The sequence below is a fragment of the Sarcophilus harrisii genome, chromosome 4 (genome assembly GCF_902635505.1).
Source record: "Sarcophilus harrisii chromosome 4, mSarHar1.11, whole genome shotgun sequence".
Lineage (NCBI taxonomy): Eukaryota > Metazoa > Chordata > Mammalia > Dasyuromorphia > Dasyuridae > Sarcophilus > Sarcophilus harrisii.
Window position 1 is genome coordinate 256,384,420 of NC_045429.1, and position 25,374 is coordinate 256,409,793.

At 37.1% G+C, this 25,374-nt stretch overlaps 1 protein-coding gene across 1 annotated transcript; it reads left to right on the top strand.

The window, feature by feature from the left end:
• Positions 1–855: 855 nt before the first annotated feature.
• On the top strand, positions 856–25,035 carry KLHL31 (kelch like family member 31). The gene is made up of 3 exons (XM_003769156.4): positions 856–1,070; positions 20,480–21,683; positions 24,241–25,035. Exons 2-3 carry the CDS (start codon positions 20,512–20,514, stop codon positions 24,971–24,973), a joined length of 1,905 nt encoding a protein of 634 aa, XP_003769204.1. The 5' UTR covers positions 856–1,070; positions 20,480–20,511; the 3' UTR covers positions 24,974–25,035.
• Positions 25,036–25,374: the final 339 nt, after the last annotated feature.

The window sequence follows — 25,374 nt, forward strand, 5'->3', positions numbered from 1 at the left end:
TTTTTCCTTTGAACCACTAGTGCTTAGCACAGTACCTTTAAAATCAATCAAAAAACATTTATGAAGAGCTTTCTATGTGCTAGGCACCTTAATAAGTTTTGAGGATACAAAGAAAGGCAAAAATGCAGTTCCTGATTTCAGGTAGTTCACATTCTACTGGGAGAAAGAATATGAAAACAACAATATGTAAGTGTACAATATGCATACGTACATACACACACAAACATATTCAGTGTGAATGGGAAGTAATTCTGGCACATATTAAATGCTTAATAAATACTTGTTGATAATAAGAGCTAGCATTTGTATAGCACTTCAAGATTTGAAAATATTGTTTCATTTTATCCTCACAAGAAACTTGAGTTCCAAAAAATAGGTGCTATTCTTATTGCCAATTTTAGAAAGGAAAACTTAGTCTGAAAGAAGTTAATGACTTGTCCATGGTCACACAACTAGAGTCTGAGGTAGAATTTGAATTCAAGTCTGCCTGTTGATTAATAACAGAATGCCATGGAACCAGTAAACATCAACTACTCTCCTTACATCTGTCCAATCTATTTATGACAAATAATATCTTCCCAAAGAGCTTGAGGTGATCATCTTATATCTCTGAAGAGCTAATTCTTTTAAATCTATGGGCCACCCCTTCCCTACTCCCAACCTCCAGAAACCTTCTCATCCCCCTAAAATATATTCTTATCGTGAACTGAAGTCAATTGATCCCTTGACTTTTAAAAACTGGACAGGTTGAGAAATCCAATTCCTTCCTAGTCCCTCCCTCTGGCCCTGGGTGGCCAGGAGGGGTCATGCTCACTACCCCAGCGCGCAGTCTCCAGACTCCCTTTTTCAGAGTGACAGGAAAGGGTCACATTAGAAATCGCTGCTGCTGGGGCTTGTCAGGTGGCTGTTGGCAGCTCGGGGTGGGATCTTTCCTTGTTCTTTTTTTCCTTCTGTTTCTCTCTCTCCCTCTCCCTTTTTCCCTCTCATTCTTCCCTCAGGTTATCCACCAAGAAGAATTCAGTACAGAAGCTTCATTTTGGAACCCTGGGCCAGCACTTGGATAGAGGAGGGTAAGATCTGGGGCTACCCTCTTAGAGGGTCTGCCTCTTGTATTCTTGGTGTGTGCCTATTTGGGGTTAGGGCATATGAGGAAGTTTCATATTTTATTTTTTGTTGTAATTCTGTGATGGCAAATCCACAGCTGGTACAAATTAGTCATGTCCGAGATCTTAAACTGCAATTCAAGGCAAGGAAGTGTTTCATGTGAAGTCTCAGAGATCAAAAAATTTTGGAAAACATGAGAGTTGGTTGTTGCTTGAAAGACCAAAACTAATTGTAATAGCATAGTGGGAAAGGAAAGAGATAGAATAGTATTTTAGAGTATTATTTTTAATCTCACATTTCCCATCTAGTTTGAAATTCCCATATCTGATCATGGTAAATTTTTCTTCACGGCTTAGTAGAAGAGAAAAAATATATTATCATTGTATCCACTCCCAAAGTACAGAATCCACACCTCTATTTAGCAGAAATCAGAGTTTATGTTATTATACAGAGATATCTCATAATACAATTAATAGGCTACCACAGGACTCACACTTTAGATGACTGTCAAAAGCACGCTTATCAACATAGAGAGCAACCCAACTCTTTGGTTCAGCATTTATAAAACATGGGTTTTGGATTAGCATATTTTCTTGTGCCTCTAAGTTTCTTAATCTAAAGTGTGAAGACCCATTGCAAAGAAAGACTCATAAGACATTTAGACAAATGCACCTTAAACCAGACCTAACTTAAAATGGCAAGTTGGGCCAGTCCCCTCCTGTCTGTTACTATTCCTGGAGCTAACTCTGATAGGCTTCAACAGATGCAGCCTTTGGAATGTGGAAGGGAGGGGGCAGAGAGAGCAGCTGATTCACCTCTCCAGCTATAAGACATTTTGGACACCCAACCAGTTCAAGCTTGCGAATGACACTGACACTTTAGCACACATGGCTTCTTATCTTGCCCTGAGTGGTGTCCTATTCCAAGGAACCTCTCCTTCTTTTTCCCTTCCATCTCAAAAAAGCCAAAAGATAAAGTAACAATAACTTCCGATGATGGCAAGAAATAAATGGTTGTTGTCCTTCATTTTCGAAGAGGACCAAAATGACATCACTATGTTAGAATCGAGTTACAGTGTGTCTGAGTGTGCTAATCAGATCAATACAAGCTTGGAATGCTCTGCCATAGGTTAGACACAAATAGTTCATTTACAGGCATGTGAGTATATGCAGTATAATGTAATGACAGTAAACTGTCCAAGAAGATCTGGGTTGAAACCCAGACTTGGATACTTGTTGACTGTGTGATTGCCATCAAGTCATTTAATTCTTTTTAGTTCTCTAGTAATTCCCATGATTGTGAAGTGAACTGCAAAGAAGGTATTGACTTGTATTGGTCTCAGAAGGAATTTCCTCATATGGAAGTTCCCTATCTCAATGAAATTGCAGACCTAGTATCTCTGCTGATAGAGATAGAGTTGCTGTTCAACAGATTCTGTTGCTTTTGTTCAGTCGTTTCAGTCATATTTGACTCTTTATGACCCCATTTAGGGTTTTCTTATCAGCAATACTAGAGTGACTTACCATTTCCTTCTTTAGTTCACTTATAGATAAGGAAATTGAGGTTAGTGGGATTAAATAACTTACCCAGGTAGTAAGTGTCTAAGGTCAGATTTGAACTCATGAAGGTGAGCCTTTCTGACTTCAGACCCAGTCTCCTATCCACTATGCTACCAAGCTGCTCATAGAATACTACATGGATACATAGAAACACAGACATATTCCAAAAGTTTTAGGACTATCAAAGCTTAAAAGTGTTCTGATACTTTTGGGATACTTTGTATACACAGGTATATGTGAAACATCATAGGGTAGTGGAAAAGAGCTGATCTCCAGGTTAAAAAGAACTGGATTCAACCTCTTTACTTATTGGCTATATGGCAAATCATACAAGCTCTCAGTGTCCTCCAGATGTTCTCTAAGACTCCAAATTTCAGGAAAGTTGGTGATCTGCATAAGAAGAGGGGTTTCTTCATCTCCAATATTGATAAACCAAAAATTGTTAGATTCCTAGACCTAGAATTGAAAGAAATTTCAAGATGCCATTTAGTAAAACTGGGTATATACCTAGTACTAAATAAATGCTTGTTTATTGATTGGAAAGGAAACTGAGGCTCACAAAGAGTGTGATTTAGCAATTATCTCACTAAGTTCAGATCCTTTCAAAAGGCACCATATGTATTGCTAGAATTATTATAATACTAGGAGCTATGATCAGAAATGTCTTTAAAGAGAAAAGCTGTAACATGTGTAGTGTCCACACCCTGATAAAATCATCTCAGCTGACAGAGCCAAGTTGAGGGGAACCAGTAGGCCTCAAAACCATCATCAAGTTAGGGAGATGTCTACCTTCCCCTGGTAGAATAGGCAAATGAGAACAATTTGTTCCAATGACCATTCAGGACTATGGAACACTTATTTAGAGCTCTATCAGACATTAAAGATGACAAGGTCATCCAGTGCATCCCGGGCCATGACCAGTAGTCTTGACTTTTGTCTTGCATTGGACTCCCATGATTCTGGAAGAGTAAAGCTGATGAATTTGTGCAACTCTGCCTCACTTAAATACAATTCGTGCATAAGTCAACACATCATCCTGTGATGTTGCTGTTCTTCTTCAGAAAGGAAGGATGAACAACAACAAAAGAAGAAGCAATTTGACTTAAGTGGAATTTATGAATATTTACTATTTACTCAAGTATGAAAACTAGAAAGTACTCTCATTTTTTTGGCAGGTCAGTAACTTTCTAGAATTATTAAGTCACATTTACAGTAATATCCTTCAGTTGAGCATCCTATGGTGACTAACAGTTCACATTTATAGACAGCACTTTAAAAGGTTAGGAAAGTACAACTTCCTTCCCTTCACTGGTCCTCAATTTCCTCACCCATAAAATGATTAAATTAGATTAGGTGGTCTCTCAGACCCCTTCCAGCTCCTAAATCCTTGGATCATATTTTCTTCATAATAAGTCTGTGAGATCCATCATATTATTATCACTATTTTATTTCTCCAAAATATTTGGAGTTCATGAGAATGTAAGTGTTTTCTCCAATGCTACAGATGGCAACTTCCCCCTGACTTAACAGAGAACATGACTTGTTGTGGCAAATAAAAAGATACTTAGATGGACAAGTAAGCAAATTTGTTAAACAGATAAGTAAATGAATAAATGAACAAGTAAATAAGTGATAAACAAATACATATAACAAATAAATGAACCGAAAAAAGTAGATAAATAATTGAATGGAAAGAGACAGAGACAGAGACAGAGAGAATTGGAGAGAGAATCACCTTGAGACCAACCTTTTTGAGATGTACTTCTCCTATTTAGGCTAGTCCTCTGATAAAAATAGTGCCAGTCATGATAACATGTCAGTCTTTGGAAGGGATGCAGGAGAGATTTCATTTTCTCCTTATCTTACCCAGACTGCAAGTACTATTCAGGACCCAAATCTACTATGGATCAGCACAGGAGTTTTAATCTGCTGTCTATTGCATCTTGGTCATACTGATGGCCTCCATTTCCAGAAGCTCATCCTATTAGTTCTAAACTTTAGAAAAATGATTAGCTTTAGCCCTACTGCAGGTTAGATCTCCATAAGTTCAGTAATCCATCAACTTCAGCCTTTCCAGCACCAGAATCTGTAAGAGTGAGCCACTAGCTCCAGCTTTTCTGAACCTTTTTCTCCTCTAGACTTCCTCCTTAAGCCTATCAAGCCTATTTATGATTTTATCCTGGTTAGTTCCTAGCAGCTATATACATTAACTGAAAGAAATTCTTCATTTTTTTATTTGCATAAGAACAGGCTTCTTTACCATTTGTAGTGTACTCTTAGTCTTATATTCTGAGATCTGGATAAAAGATTCATTTACCTTACCCTCTCCTTCATGGTATTATCAACTTTGGAGAGAGTCCTTTCACTCTCTAACATTCCATATTCAAGAGGCTTAATCTCTTTAAATGAATAGAGGAAACATTTCATCTGATGGATAACTTGCATCGAATTACATCTAGAACACAGGTGCTAGCATAAATCTATTCTCAGTGATTTATCTTTGGGCATTTGTTGGAAAATGACAACGAATTGTGGTCAGCAATCAAACCAAATAATCTGAACAATGTGGCGATATATGAAAATTCATGCCCTTCATTGTGTTTTGTAATGGCCAATAGAGCCATAAATGTTACAAACAAGGCCAAAATGTCTATGTAGTAGAAGGGATTCTTGACCTTACCATGGGCTCTCACAAGCAACTAGAAATCCTTGATACATATCTGCTGCTGTAAAGACTCCCTTTACCATACTTTCCTCTACTGCTTTTGGAAGTGTATAATAAATGTGGGCAACTGGGTGGCACTGTGGATAGAGTGAAGGGGCTAGGAGCAGGAAGATTCACCTTCTTGAGTTCAAAGCCAGCCTCAGATACTTAGAGTTGTGTGACCCTGGACAAGTCTAAATTTGCCTAAGTTTCTACATCTGTAGAATGAATTGGAGGGGAAATAACAAGCCTCTCCAATATCTTTGCTTAAATAGGGTTACAAAGAATCAGACACAATTGATATGACTGAAAAACAATAAATGTGGATGGCTCAAAGTCATGGTAGCTATTTATTACAAGCATCTGTTTTTTAAAGAATAAAACTGAATGAAGTGAGCTTATAGCTTCATTGATAAGGGAAGTTCCCAGCTTTAAAATGGTTTTAACAAGTTACCTGGGACATAAAATGTTAGATAATTTAACCACAATCACACACCTAACTAGTATTGTGTCACACTTGAAACTAGGACTTCCTGACTCCTGACTCAATTTTTAAATTAAATATTGTTATTAATTATATACTGTTAATATGAACATAGTAACCTTAAAATGACATATGAAATAAGGAATAATCCTACATGATAATAGTGATATTTTATAGCACTTACCTACATTATCTCATTTGAGCTCCACAGCAGCTATCTGAGGCAAGGATATATGTTATTATTCCCATTTTGTAGAAATTGAGGCCCAGGCAGAATAACAAATAAAATCCAACATAACAGCTTTTTGTAGTTTTGAATGGACATTATCTCATTTGAACTCTACATCAATCCTATGAGGCAATAACTACATGTGTTATTATTCCTACTCTATAGATGAAGAAACATCTATAGATGTTAAAAGATATAAAAGATCAGAGAAACAAAATAAGGAATAAAGACCGATATAGCTCATATTTATGTAGCTTGAATCTACATTATCTCACCTGAGTCTCATCCAGACCTTGAGTAATAGGAGTAATAGTTATTATAGTCTATAGATGAGGAAACTGAAACTTGGAAAGATGAAATGATTTTTCCAAAGTTACTCAGGTATTAAATATCAGAGGCAGGGAAAGTGTAGCTCTTTTAACTAGAATTTACATAAGATTTACAAAACCCCTTTTAAACATCATCTCATTTTTTTCTTCACAACAACCCTGGAAGGCAGGTAAAATAGATGAAGAAACTGAGGCAGAGAGAGATTAAATGGATTACCCAAGGGCAGACTGTCTGAATTTGAACTTAAATCTTCCTGACTTCAGGTTTAAACTCTAGTCCAAATCCAGGTCTTACCCTCCCCAAGGCTAGCACTCAAATTATTATACCAGACTGCCCCTCAACCTTATAAACTTCAAAGTACTTACTTACTTCAAGAGTTTGTTGAAAGGGGAAAATATGCATGGAAGTTTTAAAAATATCCTGTTTGCTTTTGCATTTTCATTCCATAATTTTTTTTGACATATTGTTTCTCAGTTACTTTTGCCATTAGAGGTCTAAGCCTAAATACATGGAGCACTGGAGCCTTCCTGAGAGCAAGAGAATTCCAACCCTATTTTGCTTTAGAAAATGTGCTTCTAGTCATGGATAATCTGTCCCTTTACCCCCCCCCCTTTTTTTTTTTAGTTTTACTGATATCCAATGATTATAGTCATTTCCCTACATGTATGTGTATATATATATAACCCTATGTCCTGAATTGATATCTCCCTCCTAGCAAAAATGATCACAGCTGACATTCCATCACCATAGTAACCCACATCTCTATCCAGAGGAAGGAAATGTGGCAAATGAAAAATTTGAGAGATGTAGTTTCTGGATAATTAATCATTTTATTAATTCTTGCTAGTGGATAATTAATAAAAGGGTAATTTGACTATTTTTTTCTAAACCAAAGGGCCCTCATGCTTAATGCTTAAATGCACTTGGAAGTATTGAGAGAATGAATCTCATAATGAGATGTGGATTTATTATAATGAGGAGCTAGGGAAAATGACTCTCAGTCAGTCTTGGTAAAAGAGAATTATTTATACCCACACCACCCTGTTTAGGGTAATCTAGAGAAAAAGGGGAAATCCACTTTCACCCAGGGCTGTTTGACTAAAACACAATGGGCCAGAATTCACCATTCACCAAAACTAGAATTTCTTTACATTTTGATCAGATCAGAGTTTTTCCATTTCATCTTATCATCAAACCTGCTATTCAAAGACTGACTGGGGATAACCTACAGGGACTGATTTCTGAATAAGCATATAAGAAAGGGGAAAATAGTGCAAATTCAATAATTGGTTTTCAATATAAGAAAGAAATAATCATTTCTCTCAAAAGTATGTGTGGTCTTTACTCTTCTGGTTGCAACCAAGAGTGTTCATTGAAATTCATCTGAGTGTGTCTACTTTTTAATATAGTTTTCACTTACTAATTATAGTAAAAAGCTCATTTCCTCCACCCAAGTCGACCAACCATTTTTTGTATCTTCTAGTCTTAGAGAGTTGCCTGGGACCTTGAAAGGTAAAGTGATTTATCTAGAATCACAGAACTAGGATGTGGAGGAGGCAGGGTCTCTTTGATTTAAAAAGGTATATGGAATCTAACCTGAGATTAGAGGAATTTCCCAAATCCACTGACTTTGGACGACTGTCTTGGGCTGCAAGTTTTACGAAGTTTAATCTACAGCTAGTCAGTAATTTGAGTAAGAGGCCAGTAATGCTTTAAAAGAAAAATTTTTTAAAAAAAGATTAAAGGCTGATATGCATACATATAATCAGTCTATAAAACCCATCTTCACTGGTGCTAAGCAAGGAAGTGCCTCTTTCTTCTTTCATACTATCCCTTGGGCTGGTCTTCTGTGACTGCTTTCCCCTTTGAAAATTGTCCTTAATGTTTACTCTAATCTGATTTCATCTTACCCAAATGACCCAAATGACTTACCCAAAATGACTACTCATAGATCACTCAGTAGAAAGCAAAAAAGTTGTTTATTAATAAATTCTCATGAGAATGAGCAATTCCATTGCTAGAACGGAAAGAGAGAAAGCTCACGGTAGAAGGGCTAAAGATTTAGGAAAGATATACAGTTTTTATAGATTTGGTTACAAAGGATTACATCATAGATTGAGGAGCATTGAGAAATAGGTGCCTTCTCCCCTAATTGAATGTTAAACATTGGTGCCAAAGGCAGATTAGAACAGAATGCTTTGTTTCCCTGATTCCAAGAGGAATCATCAGTCAGATCTTCAACTTCAGATTACTGAGCTGACAGCATTTAATAATCTAAATATTGATAACATTGAACAAGGATAAATGTCATAATTTCTGGTTAAGTAAATATATCTAAAGTTTTAAGTAAATATTGGCTTGCACACACCATACTTATGTAGGTCACAGAGACATAGAAATAATAAAAAAATACAGAAAAACAATTTAAACATTCCTGTAAGTTCTTCACTTTATCTCTCCATTCTACACAACTCCCCTCTTCTAATGCATAAATGATTTTTATCATATTTCTATGAAGAACTTTTATACTGCTCAAAATCAGTTATCATATCTATATATTGCTTATCAAGTTCACCATCAAGATCATCCCTCTCTAATATATTCCAGCCTTTTCACTGAAGAATCATCATTTTAATAGCATCTTTAATAGCAATATTTTGATAGGGACTGTTGAACTATTCTGGTTACTAATGTAATTATACAGGGTAGACATAGTGGCAACAGAATAATACCACTAATAGCAATTAAGTTCATATCATAACAATTGCTTCCACCAACTATTTTAGAAACAGTTATCACAGAACAGATTGGCATTTGGCATTCATAAAAATATGAAGATAAATTAACAAAGATGCAAGTTTAAGGAAACTGAGGCACAAAATTACATACTCTCCTTCTGAATATTTGAATTATTGAATTACCTCCCCTACGAGGTCTCAGCACCATAATTTTGGCCAACCCAAATGTGACACAAATAAATCAAAATGAAAGTAGAAAATGCAAGGAATTATGGCAAGGGCAAGCCTCTTCCTGACAACCCCAGAGTTATTAGAAGGTCAAAGGCCCTCATCTCAGCCAGAGAATTCAGTTTGAGATGGATAGTTCACTGTGCTAGGTGGTCTTCAGTCATTTGTGCACTTAACTCAGCTTCTGCTTCTATAGGGAGTAGCAGGGCTCAAAACAGTCATGCTGCCCATTCAGAGGGGTGCCCCATTCCAGAGGAGAAGGGTGAGGCTTAGAGTAGCTCTACCTGTCCCCACCCAGAGGGACAGACAGGGCTGCTACTAGAATACAGATTTCTGAGCAGAGCTATCAGAGCACGCACAGTTAGACCATCAAGTCAGGCAAATCCCGAACTTTAAAGGGTTGATCTCAAAACTACAATGTTATTAAAAATGCAGAAATACCAATTGAGAAACTGGGGTTACAGGATTGGAGACTGCCAGTCCCAAGACAGGTGTATATATCTTGGAGATTTCCTAAAAACAAAATAGTCCCCAAAACTGAGTCTGCCAGGGCAATTCCACAGAATAAGGGGTTTCAAAGCTAAAGTATAGTCAAAAAAAAAAAAAAAAAAAAAAGGACTGCTTAAGGACTTCCAATTCAATCTGAACTGGTGAGATAGGGAGTAGGGCAGAAATATCTAAGGCAAAGTGAACAGAAAACTAAGGGTTCCTACTCTTTTAGGTATTTTGAGAAAAATTCACCAATTTCCCTTTATCTCTTTCTCTCCTTTTTTTTCCTCATGGAAAGGAATCATCCAAAAAAAAGTAAACAGTCAAATACCACATATAAATCCCAAGAGTGAATTAAAGTTCCTATACATAACAGACTAGTACAGGAGGAGTTTTCTCAAAAAAAAAAAAAATCTCTCAAACAATTACATATTCTGAAGTGAACATGCATAGATATTATAAACATATTATAACTTCTTTAACAGCAACAGTTACCAATTTTAACAACTTCCATCCCAAATCTTAAACACACAGTAATACAGTTGCAATTTTAACAATAATTCATCAACTACTTTCCCACTTCCCCCACATCAGTCCAAATTACATCAGGAGCATGGGCAATGGTCTCAATCTTAGCTGCTTCGGGCTGAGAAATGGGCAAAGGCTCTCAATCCATGCAGGGGTGTGGGTGTGATATCAATCTAAGCTTCAGATGGGCCGATCCAGGTCCCAAAAACAGGTCAATATAGCTGTAATGTGACCAAAGTCTAAAACAAAAAGCCAAATCTAACAGATAAAGATTAGAACAGTCTGGAACTGTAACAACATGTGGGGAGGTCAGTATAGATTGGCCAGAAGTTCCTATGTGAAGGAACAAGTTTGCTTTACAGGACAGATGGCTATAGTCCCAATAAATAAAACATCAGTTAGATTTCACAGACCATAATTAATTGTCCTCTTATCATTTAGAAATATTTTTTAAAAAACCTGAATATCCAGAGACACAAATATCCAGTAACAAATAGATGACCAAGGTAAATACTCATTGCCTAAGTATTTAGGATATAATAATTACATATAACCAGATTGGAAACAACAAGGTATGATATATTTGAATTGCATTAACAGTTATTTTTAACTATTGTTCTGATCATAGAAATCAGTCAAAGGAAAAAAATGCAGAGACATGACTATAACATAACATAAGCAGTTAAAACTCAACCTTCAGCACATAAGAGAGTGGAGCTTTAAAACTCCCAAATAGCATTAATTACAAGTCCAAAGAATTTTCTCTCCAAAGTTTCAGATAAATCCCAAACAGTTGTTTACCATGACCTTATATCGGTAACAATAAGAAATTTATCCTAGAAAATTCATACAATTCTTACATACCCAAGTAGATGTTGAATCTTGAATAAGTTGAATATTATACCAATCATTTTGCTTTTAAAATAACCCAATACACAGAAAAATCCCAAACTACATAATGTTCACAACAAAAACATTTTCAAAAGGAACAAAAACTATTACTCTTGGAGTCTCTTTCAGATAATCGGCATCAATACAGTTAATTAAAACTTCCTATTTTCACTAAAAAGAATCTGAAAAGTTCTTGAAAACATCAATTAAACTTTTTGAACTAAACTTTTCAAACTATATATCTCATTTCTGATCATATTCTTTAATATTCATAACCATTATTTATCTAAAGAAACAAATATTCAATCAATTAATAGCTTGTACAAGCAGTCTGTCTCTTTAAATCAGTTTTTCTTTAGCTAAAAGCGGCTGCAGCTTTCCACTGCTGCTCTGCTGCTCTTCCCCTGCAAAAACACATCCCGTCTCACAGCTGTCTCGCTGTGACTACCCTTTCCAACCAGTTCCTTCTTTTTCCCACTGATTTCTTCTTGAAATCATCTGCTCTTACTAATCAATCCTTCTTAAATTACCTTCATTCTCCTGTCCCATCTCTCTGTAACCCTTCTGACTAGATGCTCTCTTTGAAAACATCAATTAAAGCAATAAATCAATCTCTCTTTTCCCTTGTCTTTAAATCACATTTTTTTAAAACTTTAAACTTCAAGATTCACAATTAATTTTGAACCAAATTTCATAAAACTTATAACTATATTATTACAAACTATCCAATACTTTTAGAAAGCAACATATCATTTAAGTAGGGAGATACAAACACAATTGTCCCTAAGATAAGTTACTGGCATTTTTTTAATAACCTATATTTCAATTTGAAGTCCAACCAAATAATAAAAAAAAAAAAAAAGGTTTTCTTTTCAGTTGCAAAGGCCACAATATTCAAACAATTCTTAAGATTTTATCCTCTTAATAAATCTGACATATGCAAGGCAACAGTAAAATTATTTCAAAATTATAATACCTCTTTAAAATATAAGTTCTCAAAACTCTTAATAAAAGTTGCAGACAATTACACAGTTTAGCCTTCTTAAACTTTCTGTTCTCTAATTCCATGAAAGCAAACTTACTAATAATGATTTTTCTTTCTTCTCTTGGCACATTTTTAGAAACATGCCTAGTTTTCCCAAAGATCCAACAGGTCAGAGAGTCCCCGTGTTCAGCTATTTACTTCTCTTACCCTATTTTTATTCTTCCCTTCAAATATCTAGTTTCTTATTTCTAATCTTAACACACATATCAATTTAAAGTTGTTTTAAAAGTAACCCCTACTTTAGTTTGTGAAATTTCCTAAAATCTACGTTGATATTCCATTCAAACTTCTTTTCTTTAGTAAGCCAGGAAAGAGTTAAGCATCAATCCTTGCTTTACCTTGAACATTTTTTTTTCTGCCTGAGTTGTGATAATGGACTCCTTGTTTACAGGAGTGATAGCCACCGTTCTTCCATTTTCTCAAAACTTTCCAAACTTTCAATCTATGTTTCTATTTTTCCCCTTCTCTCTCCCTTCCTGCAAAGCCACTGCCAGAGGCAGAAGGAGAGAAAGAGAAAAAAAGATTTTCTTTCCTTGAGAAACTCAAAACTACCTAATTACCAATACATATTGAGCCACTCTGAAAGCATTACCATTTCTAGTTCCCAAAATTCAGTCTGATATTTTAAACACAAAGACTGAATTCTTATCTCTTATGAACTTGCTAACTTTTAACACAAAACAAAAGCAATGCAAAGCAGACATACACACAGACATACACAAAACTATTTTCACCTTTTACATACAGATTTAAGTCTAATATCCCCAAATAGTCCTGGGATATACATGCTCCTAGTTTTCTTCCCTTTTATATCTGGGAAGTCCATCTCAGTCTTGAATTCCCTAGCTAATGTCCTGATACAAATTTTTGGACTGCTTCTATCCCATGCTGGACCCCGTCCAGGTGTTGGCGGAAGCCCTATGTTACCCTTACGCCCGGGCAGAGGTCCTCCGTTACCCTCACTCCCCCACAGCCACCCGAGAGCCTCCTCAGGAAAAGTCCTTTATCATTGGGGTCAACAGCAGTCCACACCAAAAATAAATTTAGGATGGCTCATCCCTCAGGGTCTTCCTTGACCCAGCCAATAGACTCCTAGACTTCCCAAGAGCTTTACCTCGAGAACACGTGTTTCTTTTCAAACTGCCGCCAGCCATCAGGACTCTACTTCCTTCAATCTTCAATTCTGCTTTCCACTGAGTATCCCTGCCTTGGGTCATTGTCTAAGAGGGGAGGGAGGCTGCTCTCCCAGAGCCAGAGACCATGGAGAAAACTACTTCATGGGTGCCTGTCTCCCCCAAAGACCCCATCCCGGACGAGTCCCCAACTGTGAGGGATAAACCCTTACCCAAAATGACTACTCAGAGATCACTCAGTAGAAAGCAGAAAATTTATTTATTAATAAATTTTCATGAGAATGAGCAATTCCACTGTGAGGAGGGAAAAAGAGAAAGCTTGAAGTAGAAGGGCTAAAGATTTAGGAAAGATATATAATTTTTATAGGTTTGGTTACAAAGGATTACATCATAGGTTAGGGAGCATTGAGAAATAGGTGCCTTCTCCCCTAATTGAATGTTAAACATTGGTGCCAAAGGCAGATTAGAACAGAATGCTTTGTTTCTCTGATTCTGAGAGGAATCATCAGTCAGACCTTCAAACTTCAGATTACTGAGCTGACAGCATTTAATAATCTAAATATTGATAACATTCACAGAGACATAGAAATAATAAAAAATATAGAAAAAGAATTTAAACATTCCTATAAGTTCTTCACTTTGTCTCTCCATTCCACACAATCTGATACAAGTTTTCTGAAGTTGTTACTTGTATATATGAAGTATATAAAATTTGTATATACATGTATCTATTATATGTGTGTGTATATGTATGTATGTATTTGTATATAATGGCAGGGAGGACAGGGATATTTTTTGTTTTAAGTCTGTATCCACCCTCTAGGCATGGATACTAGGCATGCACTTATTTAAGATAACTAGACAACCTACAAGATAACTAGTCCTATTTGTCCTTTATGAGATCTTAGGTTTTGTTGTTACTAGAACTCCTGATCCCTCAGGAAACAGGGAGTCACTGTCGCTAATATAGGGCATTGGATGCCAAGCAACAGTGACCATTTACCCTGACCCATTGCCAGGTCCTCTAGTCTCCTTGGGCTGTTGTCCATCACTGAATTGAGCAAGACCATGGAATAAGGGCAGGGGAACAACTAAAATGATGCAGGTGATAGGAGGCAAGGGGAAGGAAGGGTGAGTGTAGGGCGTGGGGGGGGGGGGGGGGTGTAAGGGTGGAGAATTACTCAGGAACATAGAGAATGTTGTTAACAGCTAAAGAACTAAAATATGCACCAGGGCTTAATGCAGGAAATTTTGTACTTCGTGGGACAAAAATTGTTATAGAGTATATGATAATGACGAGGGAAGAGACCATCGTGAAGGGACACCTACAGCTAAAGGATTTGGAACTAAAAAGGAGCTTAGTGTCTACCCCTTTTATTTTACTTATGAAGGAGGTGAAGGTCAGGAAGATTAAGTGACATGCAACAATATTAACATCTAGTATTTATAAGGCACTTTAAGTTTCACAAAGCTCTTTACAAATATTATCTCGATCCTCACAACGATCCTGGGAATTGTTATTATTTTTTTTATTATTATTATCCTCATTTTACAGATGAGGAAAATGAGCCAGACAGTGGTAGATGACTCACCCAGGGTCACATAGCATCTGAGCCTGTATTTGAACTCAGGATTCAAAATTTATCTTAAATCTCTTTATTTAAATTTCTTTAATTACCTCCTTATTTAATCTTTAATCTCCTTATGTTAGATAGGACACCTAAGCTTAGAATGTTTAATTGCTCAAGGTTATAGTGAGTGGAAGAAAATGAATTCTGCTCCTTTATTTCCAAGATGAACTGTGTTCCTCATATATCACAGTATATTCCAGCTATCAGTTCAGGAAACTGAGGTAAAATGACTTGTTCCCAACTAAGAAGTGGAGTCTAGAATGCAGTATTTCAGCAGAAATTCTTGGGCAGTTTTGTGGTTGTGGTCATTGTTTTTCCTGCTCCTCCTCTTCCTTCTTTTCCTCTTTCTGCTCTACTTTTTTTTTTTTTTTTTTTTTTTTTTTTTTTTTTTTTTTTTTGGCTGAGGCAGTTGGGGTTAAGTGACTTGACCAGGGCACACAGCTAGGAAGTGTTAAGTAAGTGTTAAGTGTCTGAGGTCGGATTTGAACTTGGATCCTCTTGACTTCAGGGCTGGTATTCTATCTACTGCACCACCTAGCTGCCCCCTTCTTGTTCTTCTTATTCTTTTTGTTCTAATTGTTCTTGATCTCTTCTTCTCCTCCTTCTCCTCCTCCTCCTTTTCCTTCTCCTTCTCTTCTTCTCTTCCTCCTTTCTCTTCTTCATCCTCCTCCTTTTCTTCTTCTTTTTCTTCTTCTTTGCCTCTCTTTTGTCTTTCATCTTGACTTGTTTATAAATTGGATTTAATGAGACAGAGATGCTCTAGATCTATAACCTTATGACTCTGCTAATACAAACTCATAACTTCTGAGCCTCAATATCCTCATCATAAAAATGAGAAACATGGGATTTAATGATTTGTAAGCTCCCTTCTATCTCTAAATCTATGATACTATGCAATGCTATATTTCCTTCAAGTTTCATATGTCTTCTATAAAGACATTTCTATCCATCCTAAGACCTCTCCCACGTGATATTTCCCTTCTTTTCCATTTCCCCTCATCAGTATATGTAGCCTATATCAGGAGATAACATGGTCAGGAAGACCTGGTTTCAAAAGCTGCCTCATTTATGAGGTTGGTGACCATATGGTATTTAACAGGTCTTGACCTCATTTTCCTCATCTATAGCACTCTCCCCTATACTGTAGCTGTCTCAAAGTGGGTATTTGCAGTAGAATATAACTGGAATTGATTTTTTAAGCAGGTTATCTATTATAGTAGTTTGAAAAATATTTAGGTTAACTTATCAAGACATTTTCACACTGAATATCAGATGCCATGAAATTCTATGTCTTCCTTTCCCAAAAGAACATGAAATTGATCTTTAAATTAAAGTATTCATTATTCTTGACTATAAAATTTATGGTGACCTCTGTAGTCACAGGCAAGTTTGATAGAGGGGTAGGTTATGTGACCTGTCTTTTCCTCCAATAAATACTCCTTCCTTAGAGTAAGACCCTGGCCTCAAGTCCCAATCCTCTCTCACATATAGTAATAGTAAATAGTAAATTATAATAGTAATAATAGCAGTAAATAGTAATAGTAATAGTAAAAGCATCTCACCACACCTATAATTCTTGCTGCTAGAGAGGCCGTAACTGGTGAATTGTTGAAGCTTAGAAATTCTTAGCTATAGCAGGACTTCAAGTCTATCATGTGTCTGAACTAAGACTAGCACCAATATAATGAACTCTTGGGAGCAGAGGGCCACCAAGTTCCTAAAGGGGAGTGGTGAACTGCCACAGGTCATAAACTGAGCAAAACTTCCCTGATCATCAATAATCAGATCCAGCTGGTTAGGAGACATTGTATTTCCCATACTGGTGAGATTAGTAGACTAAGTAGCAAAAAATAATTAAAAAAAAACCTCAATGAATATTCTAAAAATGAAAGGGATCTAATCACATTATAATCATTTTATGGCTGAATGAGAAGGGATTCCCTTCTGTTATATTATAATTGCTCAGTAACATTCATTTTTTAAAATATCAAAAGACCATATATTTTAGTTAGATGTTAGAGACCATCCAGTTTAATGCTTTCATATTACAGAAGCCCAGAGAGGGAGAGTGATATAGGCCCAGAGAAGAAAGTGATGTAGCCCAGATAGAAAAGATATTCTGACTCCAAAGTTAATGATTTTTCTATCACTTCTCAAAATTAAAAATTTCTTTGATAATATCCTAGATATAATGTCCAGTAGAGTGCATCAGGAATGTATAGCTCTAGCCTGTTTAATATTTTTTTTTCAATATTTTGGTTAGAGACTGAAAGGGACAAGTATTAGATCTACAGTAGACATGAAGTTTGAGAGCCCTAGGGAACATATGGAGAACAGCTGGCACAGGGAACTAATACAATGTATGCCAAAGCCAGGAACAGAAAATTTGACCAGCTAGACCAATGGACTGAATCTAATAAAATGAAATCTAATAGGAATAAATTTCTTACACTTGAGTTCAAAAATTAGACTTGACAAATACAAGATGGTAGAGATATGTTTAGATATTAGTTTGTCTGAAAATGATCTGGGATCATAAATTCAAAATGAATCAAAACATAAATAGTCCCTATGAGCTTGGGATCCATTGAGATGCATAGTTCCCAGAAATATGGCCATGACTGTACTCTAAACCAATCAGCTCACATATCTCTAGTGGCCACAGGCAAAGAACAGTTATGAACTAGAAAAATGTCCAAAGGGTGGCAACCAGTATTGGAAAGAGCCTCAATTCTTGCCATGTGACAATAAATTGAAGGAAATGGGAGTGTTTAAACTGAAGAAGACAATACTCAGGGCAACACAATAGCTAATCACTTATTTGAAGGGCTGCCAAGTGGAAGAAGGATTGATCTTGTTCTGTTTAGCACTAGGGAACAGAGATAGGAACAATCCATGGGAAGTTCTTGAGACAAATTTAGGCTCGATAAAGGAAAGAACCTCAAGAAAATGGGTTCACCTTCTTCGTAGGTCTTCACTTAGGGGCTGGATATACCACTTTTTGGGTATGTAATAATGGGGCTTATTTTTGAAGTAAGGATGGGATTGGATGGCCATTGAGGTCCCTTTCAACTCTAAAATCTGTGATTCTGTAATTCAAAGAAGCAGTTGGATAGTGGATTGCCAGAACTAGAGTCAGGAAAACCTGAATTAAAATCCAGCCTCAGACACTTCTGAGATAACTACGAGGCAGTCATTTAAACCTCTGTTTGCCTCAGTTTCTTTGTCTGTAAAATGGGCATAATTATAGTACCCACCTCCCAGAATTGTTTTGAGGATACAATGAAATCATAATTATAAAGCACTTAACACAGTACCTGATATATAAAAGCACTACATCAATGATCATAGAATTTTAGTCTTAAGTGATCATAGAAATTATCTAGTCCCTCTATTGTAGAGGGCTGGAACTCTGGAGAAGTATACTTGAAACAAGGATGCTTACAACAAGGTGTTAACTCAGTGTGATTGATGAGATAATGGTTCTCTAGTTCATACATACTCAGTATGCTGTAATGATGCAATTGTAATAGGGTATTTAAGGACTGAGAGAACTGGGGACACAGTCAAATCAGAGTGAACAGACTGTGAACGAAACAGACTGTGAAGGAGACAATAAAGACTTTAGACTCTACTCATGACCAGCCTTGTGGTGGCCCTCTTGCCTTCATCACTTCTCTATCTAAAGACCAAGGAATCGGACTGATCCCAGGGTCCTCCAGAAAGCTAGCCCGGACATCACAATCTATGGCTAAAACAGACTGTTGGGGCCAAAAGTAGCTCTATTGACCTTGAAAGATGGCTTTTATTATACTATTAATCACACAAACACACACACACACACACACATATTGCTTTTTACTTTCTCAGCCAACTTACATGAACTTGTCACAAATTTCTTGTGGATGCCATGAATTATCACCTACCTTCCTACCACCAAAACACATTGCAATCTAGGCGCACCAGAATCCTAGGGGGTTTTCGAGTTCTATAGATAGGGTATAATAAAGTGCCTGCTGCTTCTGTTGTGTGACTACTGCCAGGATCTTGCCAGCAGAATTAGAACAGCTTGTAGTTCTAATTTAAGTGGAATGTAATGTAATTATATGTTTAAATTCATTTGACCCACCCATAGAAAATCAGCCCAAGTCCCTTTTTAATATGGCCCTCTTCTCAGCCTCACCCAGTTTCAAGGTCCTATTGGGATAGGTGACTATTAAAATTCATAGCTTTGAACTCTCCACAGATATATCTCTTTATACTTCATCAAACCAGATAATACTTAAATTCAAAGCAAAGACATTTAATTAAAAGAGATTGGCAAGGTATTTATAAGGAATTAGGTATCAAATGGCTTCTTTGATCATTCCCAAATACTATATGCCAATACCATACTTTTACAAATAATAAACAATTACTGAACGAGTTGGAGCTAGAACTAGGCCATAACTGGGGTGGGGAAATAAAGCTTTGCCTTAGGGCACTGAAATTTAAATTGTACTGCAATTTAGAATACACCAATTATACTTGCCCTTCTTCAGTTCCTAATTGTAGGGAACTAGTCAATTCTAAATCATTCCTTATGAATCCCCAATGTAGTAACTGTAGAGGGTTATTTCATGGAAAGGTATTAAGGGAATCTATTACAGCACAAGTATTGGTAATGCTATTTACTTGGCACAGTAACTTGAACAACAGCATTGTTGTTAACTTCTCTCAATACTACAATTGCATCTATTGTCTGTGCTAATGCAAGTATAGTCTTGATGTGGCTGTGACTTTTCCTCTATATCTCAAATTCCTCATACCCACTTCTTTTGGAAGACTCTCAGAAACTTTTTTTTTTGCTGAGGCAATTGGGGTTAAGTGACTTTCCCAAGATCACACACCAAGGAAGTGTTAAGTGTCTGAAGCCAAATTTGAACTCAGATTCTCCTGACTTCAGGGCTGGTATTCTATCCACTGAGCCACCTAGCTGGCCCAACTCCTATGTACTTTTAAACTGTGAACACTAGAAACACATCATCCCATCTGAAACTACTCTGGGTAATGTTGCTGTGTTTCAGAATCTATATGCAGGTTGCTTAGAAGTGTATTTCAAAGAGAATTTCCTTCAATAAGCTGGGATCTCTCAACTCCATGTTTTAAGGAAACATGGAATTTGTACACAGAAATACCTTCCTACTTTTTCCCACTCAAAACAAAATTTATAATTCCTGCAAATCATACTAGGTACCCTGTAAACTTAAACCATAAATACTCATAAATTGGCATGTAATATAATAAAAATGAAGGGAGGAACCATGTTATTGATTATCTGAAAGGGAAAGTGTTTATTTTTGAACTGAATCTATTCATTTTGGGTTTTGTTCACTTCTTTGTTTAGCAAGTTATTGCCTGTGACATCCTGTTGCAGTCATGGCGCCCAAAAAGAAGACTGTCAAAAAGAACAAAGGAGAGGTGAATGAGATGACGATAATTGTAGAAGACAGCCCACTCAATAAACTGAATGCTTTAAACAGTTTCCTAGAAGGAGGCAATGGATTGAACTGTATCTCATCTGAAGTGACCGATGCCTCCTATGGACCCAACCTCTTGGAAGGATTAAGCAAAATGAGGCAGGAGAACTTCCTCTGTGACTTAATCATTGGCACCAAAACCAAATCCTTCAACGTGCACAAGTCAGTGATGGCCTCCTGTAGTGATTATTTTTACAACATATTAAAGAAGGACCCTGCCACTCAAAGAGTCGATCTCAATGATGTGTCACCAGTTGGCCTGGCTACTGTGATTACATATGCCTATACTGGAAAGCTGACTCTTTCCTTGTACACAATAGGAAGCATCATTTCTGCTGCTGCCTACCTTCAGATCCACACCCTTGTGAAGATGTGCAGTGACTTTCTGATACGAGAAATCAATGTTGAGAATTGTATGTATGTTGCTAACATAGCAGAGACCTATAACTTAAAAACCACTAAAGCAGCTGCCCAGAAATTTATCCGGGATAACTTCATCGAGTTTGCAGAAACTGACCAGTTCCTAAAACTTACTTTTGAGCAGATCAATGAACTCCTGGTAGATGACGACCTGCAGCTGCCTTCTGAGGTAGTCGCATTCCAGATTGCAACCAAATGGTTAGAATTTGACCAAAAGAGAGTAAAGTATGCTGCTGATCTCTTGAGCAACATTCGCTTTGGTACCATTTCCGCTCAAGACCTAGTCAACTATGTTCAATCTGTACCCAGGATGATGCAAGATGCAGAATGTCACAAGCTTCTTGTGGATGCCATGAATTATCACCTACTTCCCTATCACCAAAACACATTGCAGTCTAGGCGCACCAGAATCCGAGGGGGCTTTCGAGTTCTAGTCACTGTTGGGGGACGGCCTGCTCTCACTGAAAAGTCCCTTAGTAGAGATGTCTTGTACAGGGACCCTGAGAATGGATGGAGCAAGCTTACAGAAATGCCTGCCAAGAGTTTTAATCAGTGTGTGACTGTGATGGATGGATTTCTGTATGTAGCTGGGGGAGAAGACCAGAATGATGCAAGGAACCAAGCCAAGCATGCAGTCAACAATTTCTGCAGGTAATTGATCTCTCATTATGAAATTAAAAGGTTAATATTGTAGATAAATAGTCCTTACATAGAAATTTGCTATGCCATGCCTGGCTTACCTCAGTTCATAAAATCAGAGAATGAAAGACATTGGCCAATAGAACAGGTAAGTTTTTTTTTGTTTTTTGGATTTTTTTTTTGTTTGTTTTTTTGCTGAGGCAATTGGGGTTAAGTGACTTGCCCAGGGTCACACAGCTAGGAAGTGTTAAGTGTCTGAGATCAGATTTGAACTAGGTCGTCCTGACTTTTTGAAGTGTACAGTAAATAATTTAATTGCAAGACTATGTCTTGTTTTAAATGGTCAGGGTTAGCTGAAATCTTTTAGGTGTAAGCTAAATGCCTTATTTAAGCTACATGTTGGTAATCGAAGTGCACTTTCCAGTACACTTACCATGTTACGATTTTTCTCCTCTTTTTGGTGTACTTAGGGCTGGTGATCTATCCACTGTGCTCCTTGTTGTTGTTTTGTTTGTTTGTTTGTTTTGTTTTGTTTTGCTTTTTAAAGGAAAGCCCAGAGTTGAACACATTAACTAATACGTTAAGAAGATAACTCCTGATATGTTGTTTTTGTTGTTGTTTTAAAATACACCTCTCACTCCATCAGATATATAGTTGATACATCCACTAAAACATAGTAAGTGCTTACTAAATGTTTAAATCACAAGAACAGCAAATCATGTGTGAATAGTGGTAGCTTTATAAAACCAAGAAGAATTATTGAAGCAAGAGAGGAAGAAAGGATTTTCAAAAGGAATATAAGAATAGGAAAATATAGGAATATAGATAGGAAAGAAGCATCCCAGGTGAGCACATCTGGGACAGCTGATATTTCCTGGAAGGCTTTATAACCTGAATTCTTGCTGTTAGAAATTGTTGGTAACCACACAAATGGAGATTCTTCCAAAGCTGAATACAGATTGCATTCTTAGGTAATGGGAGAGAATAGGCAATAACTTTAAGCACAGAATGTCACTGTGCTTCTAGTAAGGGAATGGGAATTCCCAGGTCCTAAACCTACTGTACAAGTTTATGGGGATTCCTAGGAATTCATGATGTTTTCCTAAGGGTTCTATTGGTTTTTATATGATTGGGATTGATAGACCTAGCAGAGAGACACCATGGGCAGGGACAAAGCCAATATCAAAACTTGAACTATCAGAAATAATGAATTGCTCTTCAGGCCTACTTAACTTATACAAGAAGTATCTTTGCTGATCTGTTTTCCTTCCCATATGGTAGTAACTACAAAAGAAGAAACCATTCTATTTGAAAAATATTTTTGTTCTTTCTATTTCTTTATGGTTTTAATAAACACTTGTACTCTCTATACAGAGTTTTATAAAGGGATTATATGGGGCAAAGATGAATGTGAATAATAATTTCTATACCCATACCAGTTTTGTGCCAGTCAGTCCTACACAGGTGTCCAAAAAAAAGGGAATTTTGGTGCATATTATGCAAGCAGTTACATATTTGCTCTGATTAAAGACCAGAAAAGATGTCTTAAAATCAAATAGCCTTATATACTAAGCAAAAAAAAACATTTTATTCTCTCCTCTTAAGGTTTATAACAGCAAAATCAAACTAGTTGAAAGGCCAGGGCACAATAAGAGGCATAGGAAGTATGAAAAGTCCTAAGACTGAAAAATGATACACTCCAAGAAAAGTCTTCCTTCTTGATGGGAAGAGGTTTGATAATTGGCTATGAATGGGTGGATGTTTGTAGGAACACAAAATTAATGGTGAAAATGAGAGATCTATCTTCCTTCTTTCCATTGCCCATAAATATCCAATCTTCCTGAAACCTTACAAACATCCCTCTCTGAAATATCAAAGTTACTGTAAATGAAGGTAAACTGGACATCTACTTTTGTCAGAGCTCTTTTCCAAGGTGTTGACCTGAGGAAGGCCAGTCTCTCTTGGCAACCAAGGAGGAAAGAGATCTCTTGAGTAACACCCCTAAGGTTATATATCAAAAAAACCAACAATAATAACAACAACATTTCTCATACCTAGTCATTGATGGAATGGATAAAGCATTGAATTAGTAGTAAAAAGTTGTTCAGTTGTTTTTCAATCGTGTTGGATTCTGTGAGTCAGATCCATTGGGGGTTTTCTTGGCAAAAATACTGGGCTATTTCCTCCTGATAGTAAAAAAAAACTTAAATTTAAATCCCAGTTCTGCTAGTTATAAAATGAAGTGATTGGATTACATTATCTTTGAGGTACTTTGCTACTCTAAATTCTATGAAGTTTTTTTTTTTTTTTGGGGGGGGGGGGGGGGGGGGGGGGGTCGTTGTTTACTTGTTTTTGCTCTCTTTACTAGCTATGAATTGGTTGTCCCGATTTATTTTTAACGGTGAGGGGAGTGGGGCATAAGGAAAGAAGTCGACGCAATGGATTCTTTTCCTAATCTCTTTTCCATGGATATTGAACCAGCAAGGTTTAAAAATTAGCTTAAATTTCTCAGGAACAACAGAGAAGAGTAAGACAACTTTTTTTTTTTTTTTTTTTTTAACATTTTCAGATATGACCCACGTTTTAACACTTGGATACACCTGGCAAGCATGAACCAGAAACGCACTCATTTCAGCCTCAACGTGTTCAATGGGCTTCTTTTTGCAGTAGGTGGACGCAACTCAGAAGGCTGCCTGTCTTCCATTGAATGTTACGTGCCTTCCACAAATCAGTGGCAGATGAAGAAGTCTCTGGAAGTGGCAAGATGCTGCCACGCCAGTGCTGTTGTCGATGGCAAGATCCTAGTGACGGGAGGCTACATCAATAGCGCTTATTCCCGTTCAGTGTGTATGTATGACCCTGCTAACGATGACTGGCAAGATAAGTCTATCCTTAGCACTCCAAGAGGCTGGCACTGCGCCATCTCTATCAGTGAGAGGGTCTATGTAATGGGGGGGAGCCAGGTAGGGCCCAGAGGGGAAAGGGTGGACGTGATCCCGGTCGAGTGCTACAATCCTTATACAAGTCAGTGGAGTTATGTAGCTCCTCTTCAGACTGGAGTCAGCACAGCCGGGGCTTCAACACTCAATGGTAGGATTTACTTGGTGGGAGGCTGGAATGAAATAGAAAAGAAATACAAGAAGTGCGTCCAGTGCTTCAATCCCGACCTTAATGAATGGATTGAGGACGATGAGTTGCCAGAAGCAACTGTGGGAGTATCATGCTGTACTCTTTCTATGCCTAACAATATGGCCCGGGAATCCAGGGCAAGCTCAGTGTCCTCCGTACCAGTCAGCATTTAAATGTAGTGAGAATGAAGAGAAAAGATGCAATTGAATAGCTATGTTATTAACCCTTTGGCCACAAACCACACCCCCCCACACAAAATACAGTATATAAACTTCCCCTATCATGATTGTATTTTAAAATATAATAGTGAGCCAAATAAGAGGTAGAGGCAGAGAAGTAGAGTCCGAGATACTGGGTTTACAAACCAGCTTGGCTACTTACCTGCCTGTATGGTCTTGGGCCAGTCACTGAATTCACCTGAGATCTGGGTCTCAGTTTCCTCAGATCTAAAATGATGGGGTTTGGGTAAAGGGAAGGAAATGAACACCTCCAATGTGCCAGGCATTATGCTATATGCTTTATAAAAATCATCTTATTTGATTCGATTCAATTCAATAAACATTTATTCAGCACC

Coding starts and splice junctions, on each gene's coding strand:
- KLHL31 (XM_003769156.4), top strand. CDS start 20,512: ATGGCGCCCAAAAAGAAGACTGTCAAAAAGAACAAAGGAGAGGTGAAT. Junction 21,684..24,240: donor GCAGTCAACAATTTCTGCAG/GTAATTGATCTC, acceptor TAACATTTTCAG/ATATGACCCACGTTTTAACA.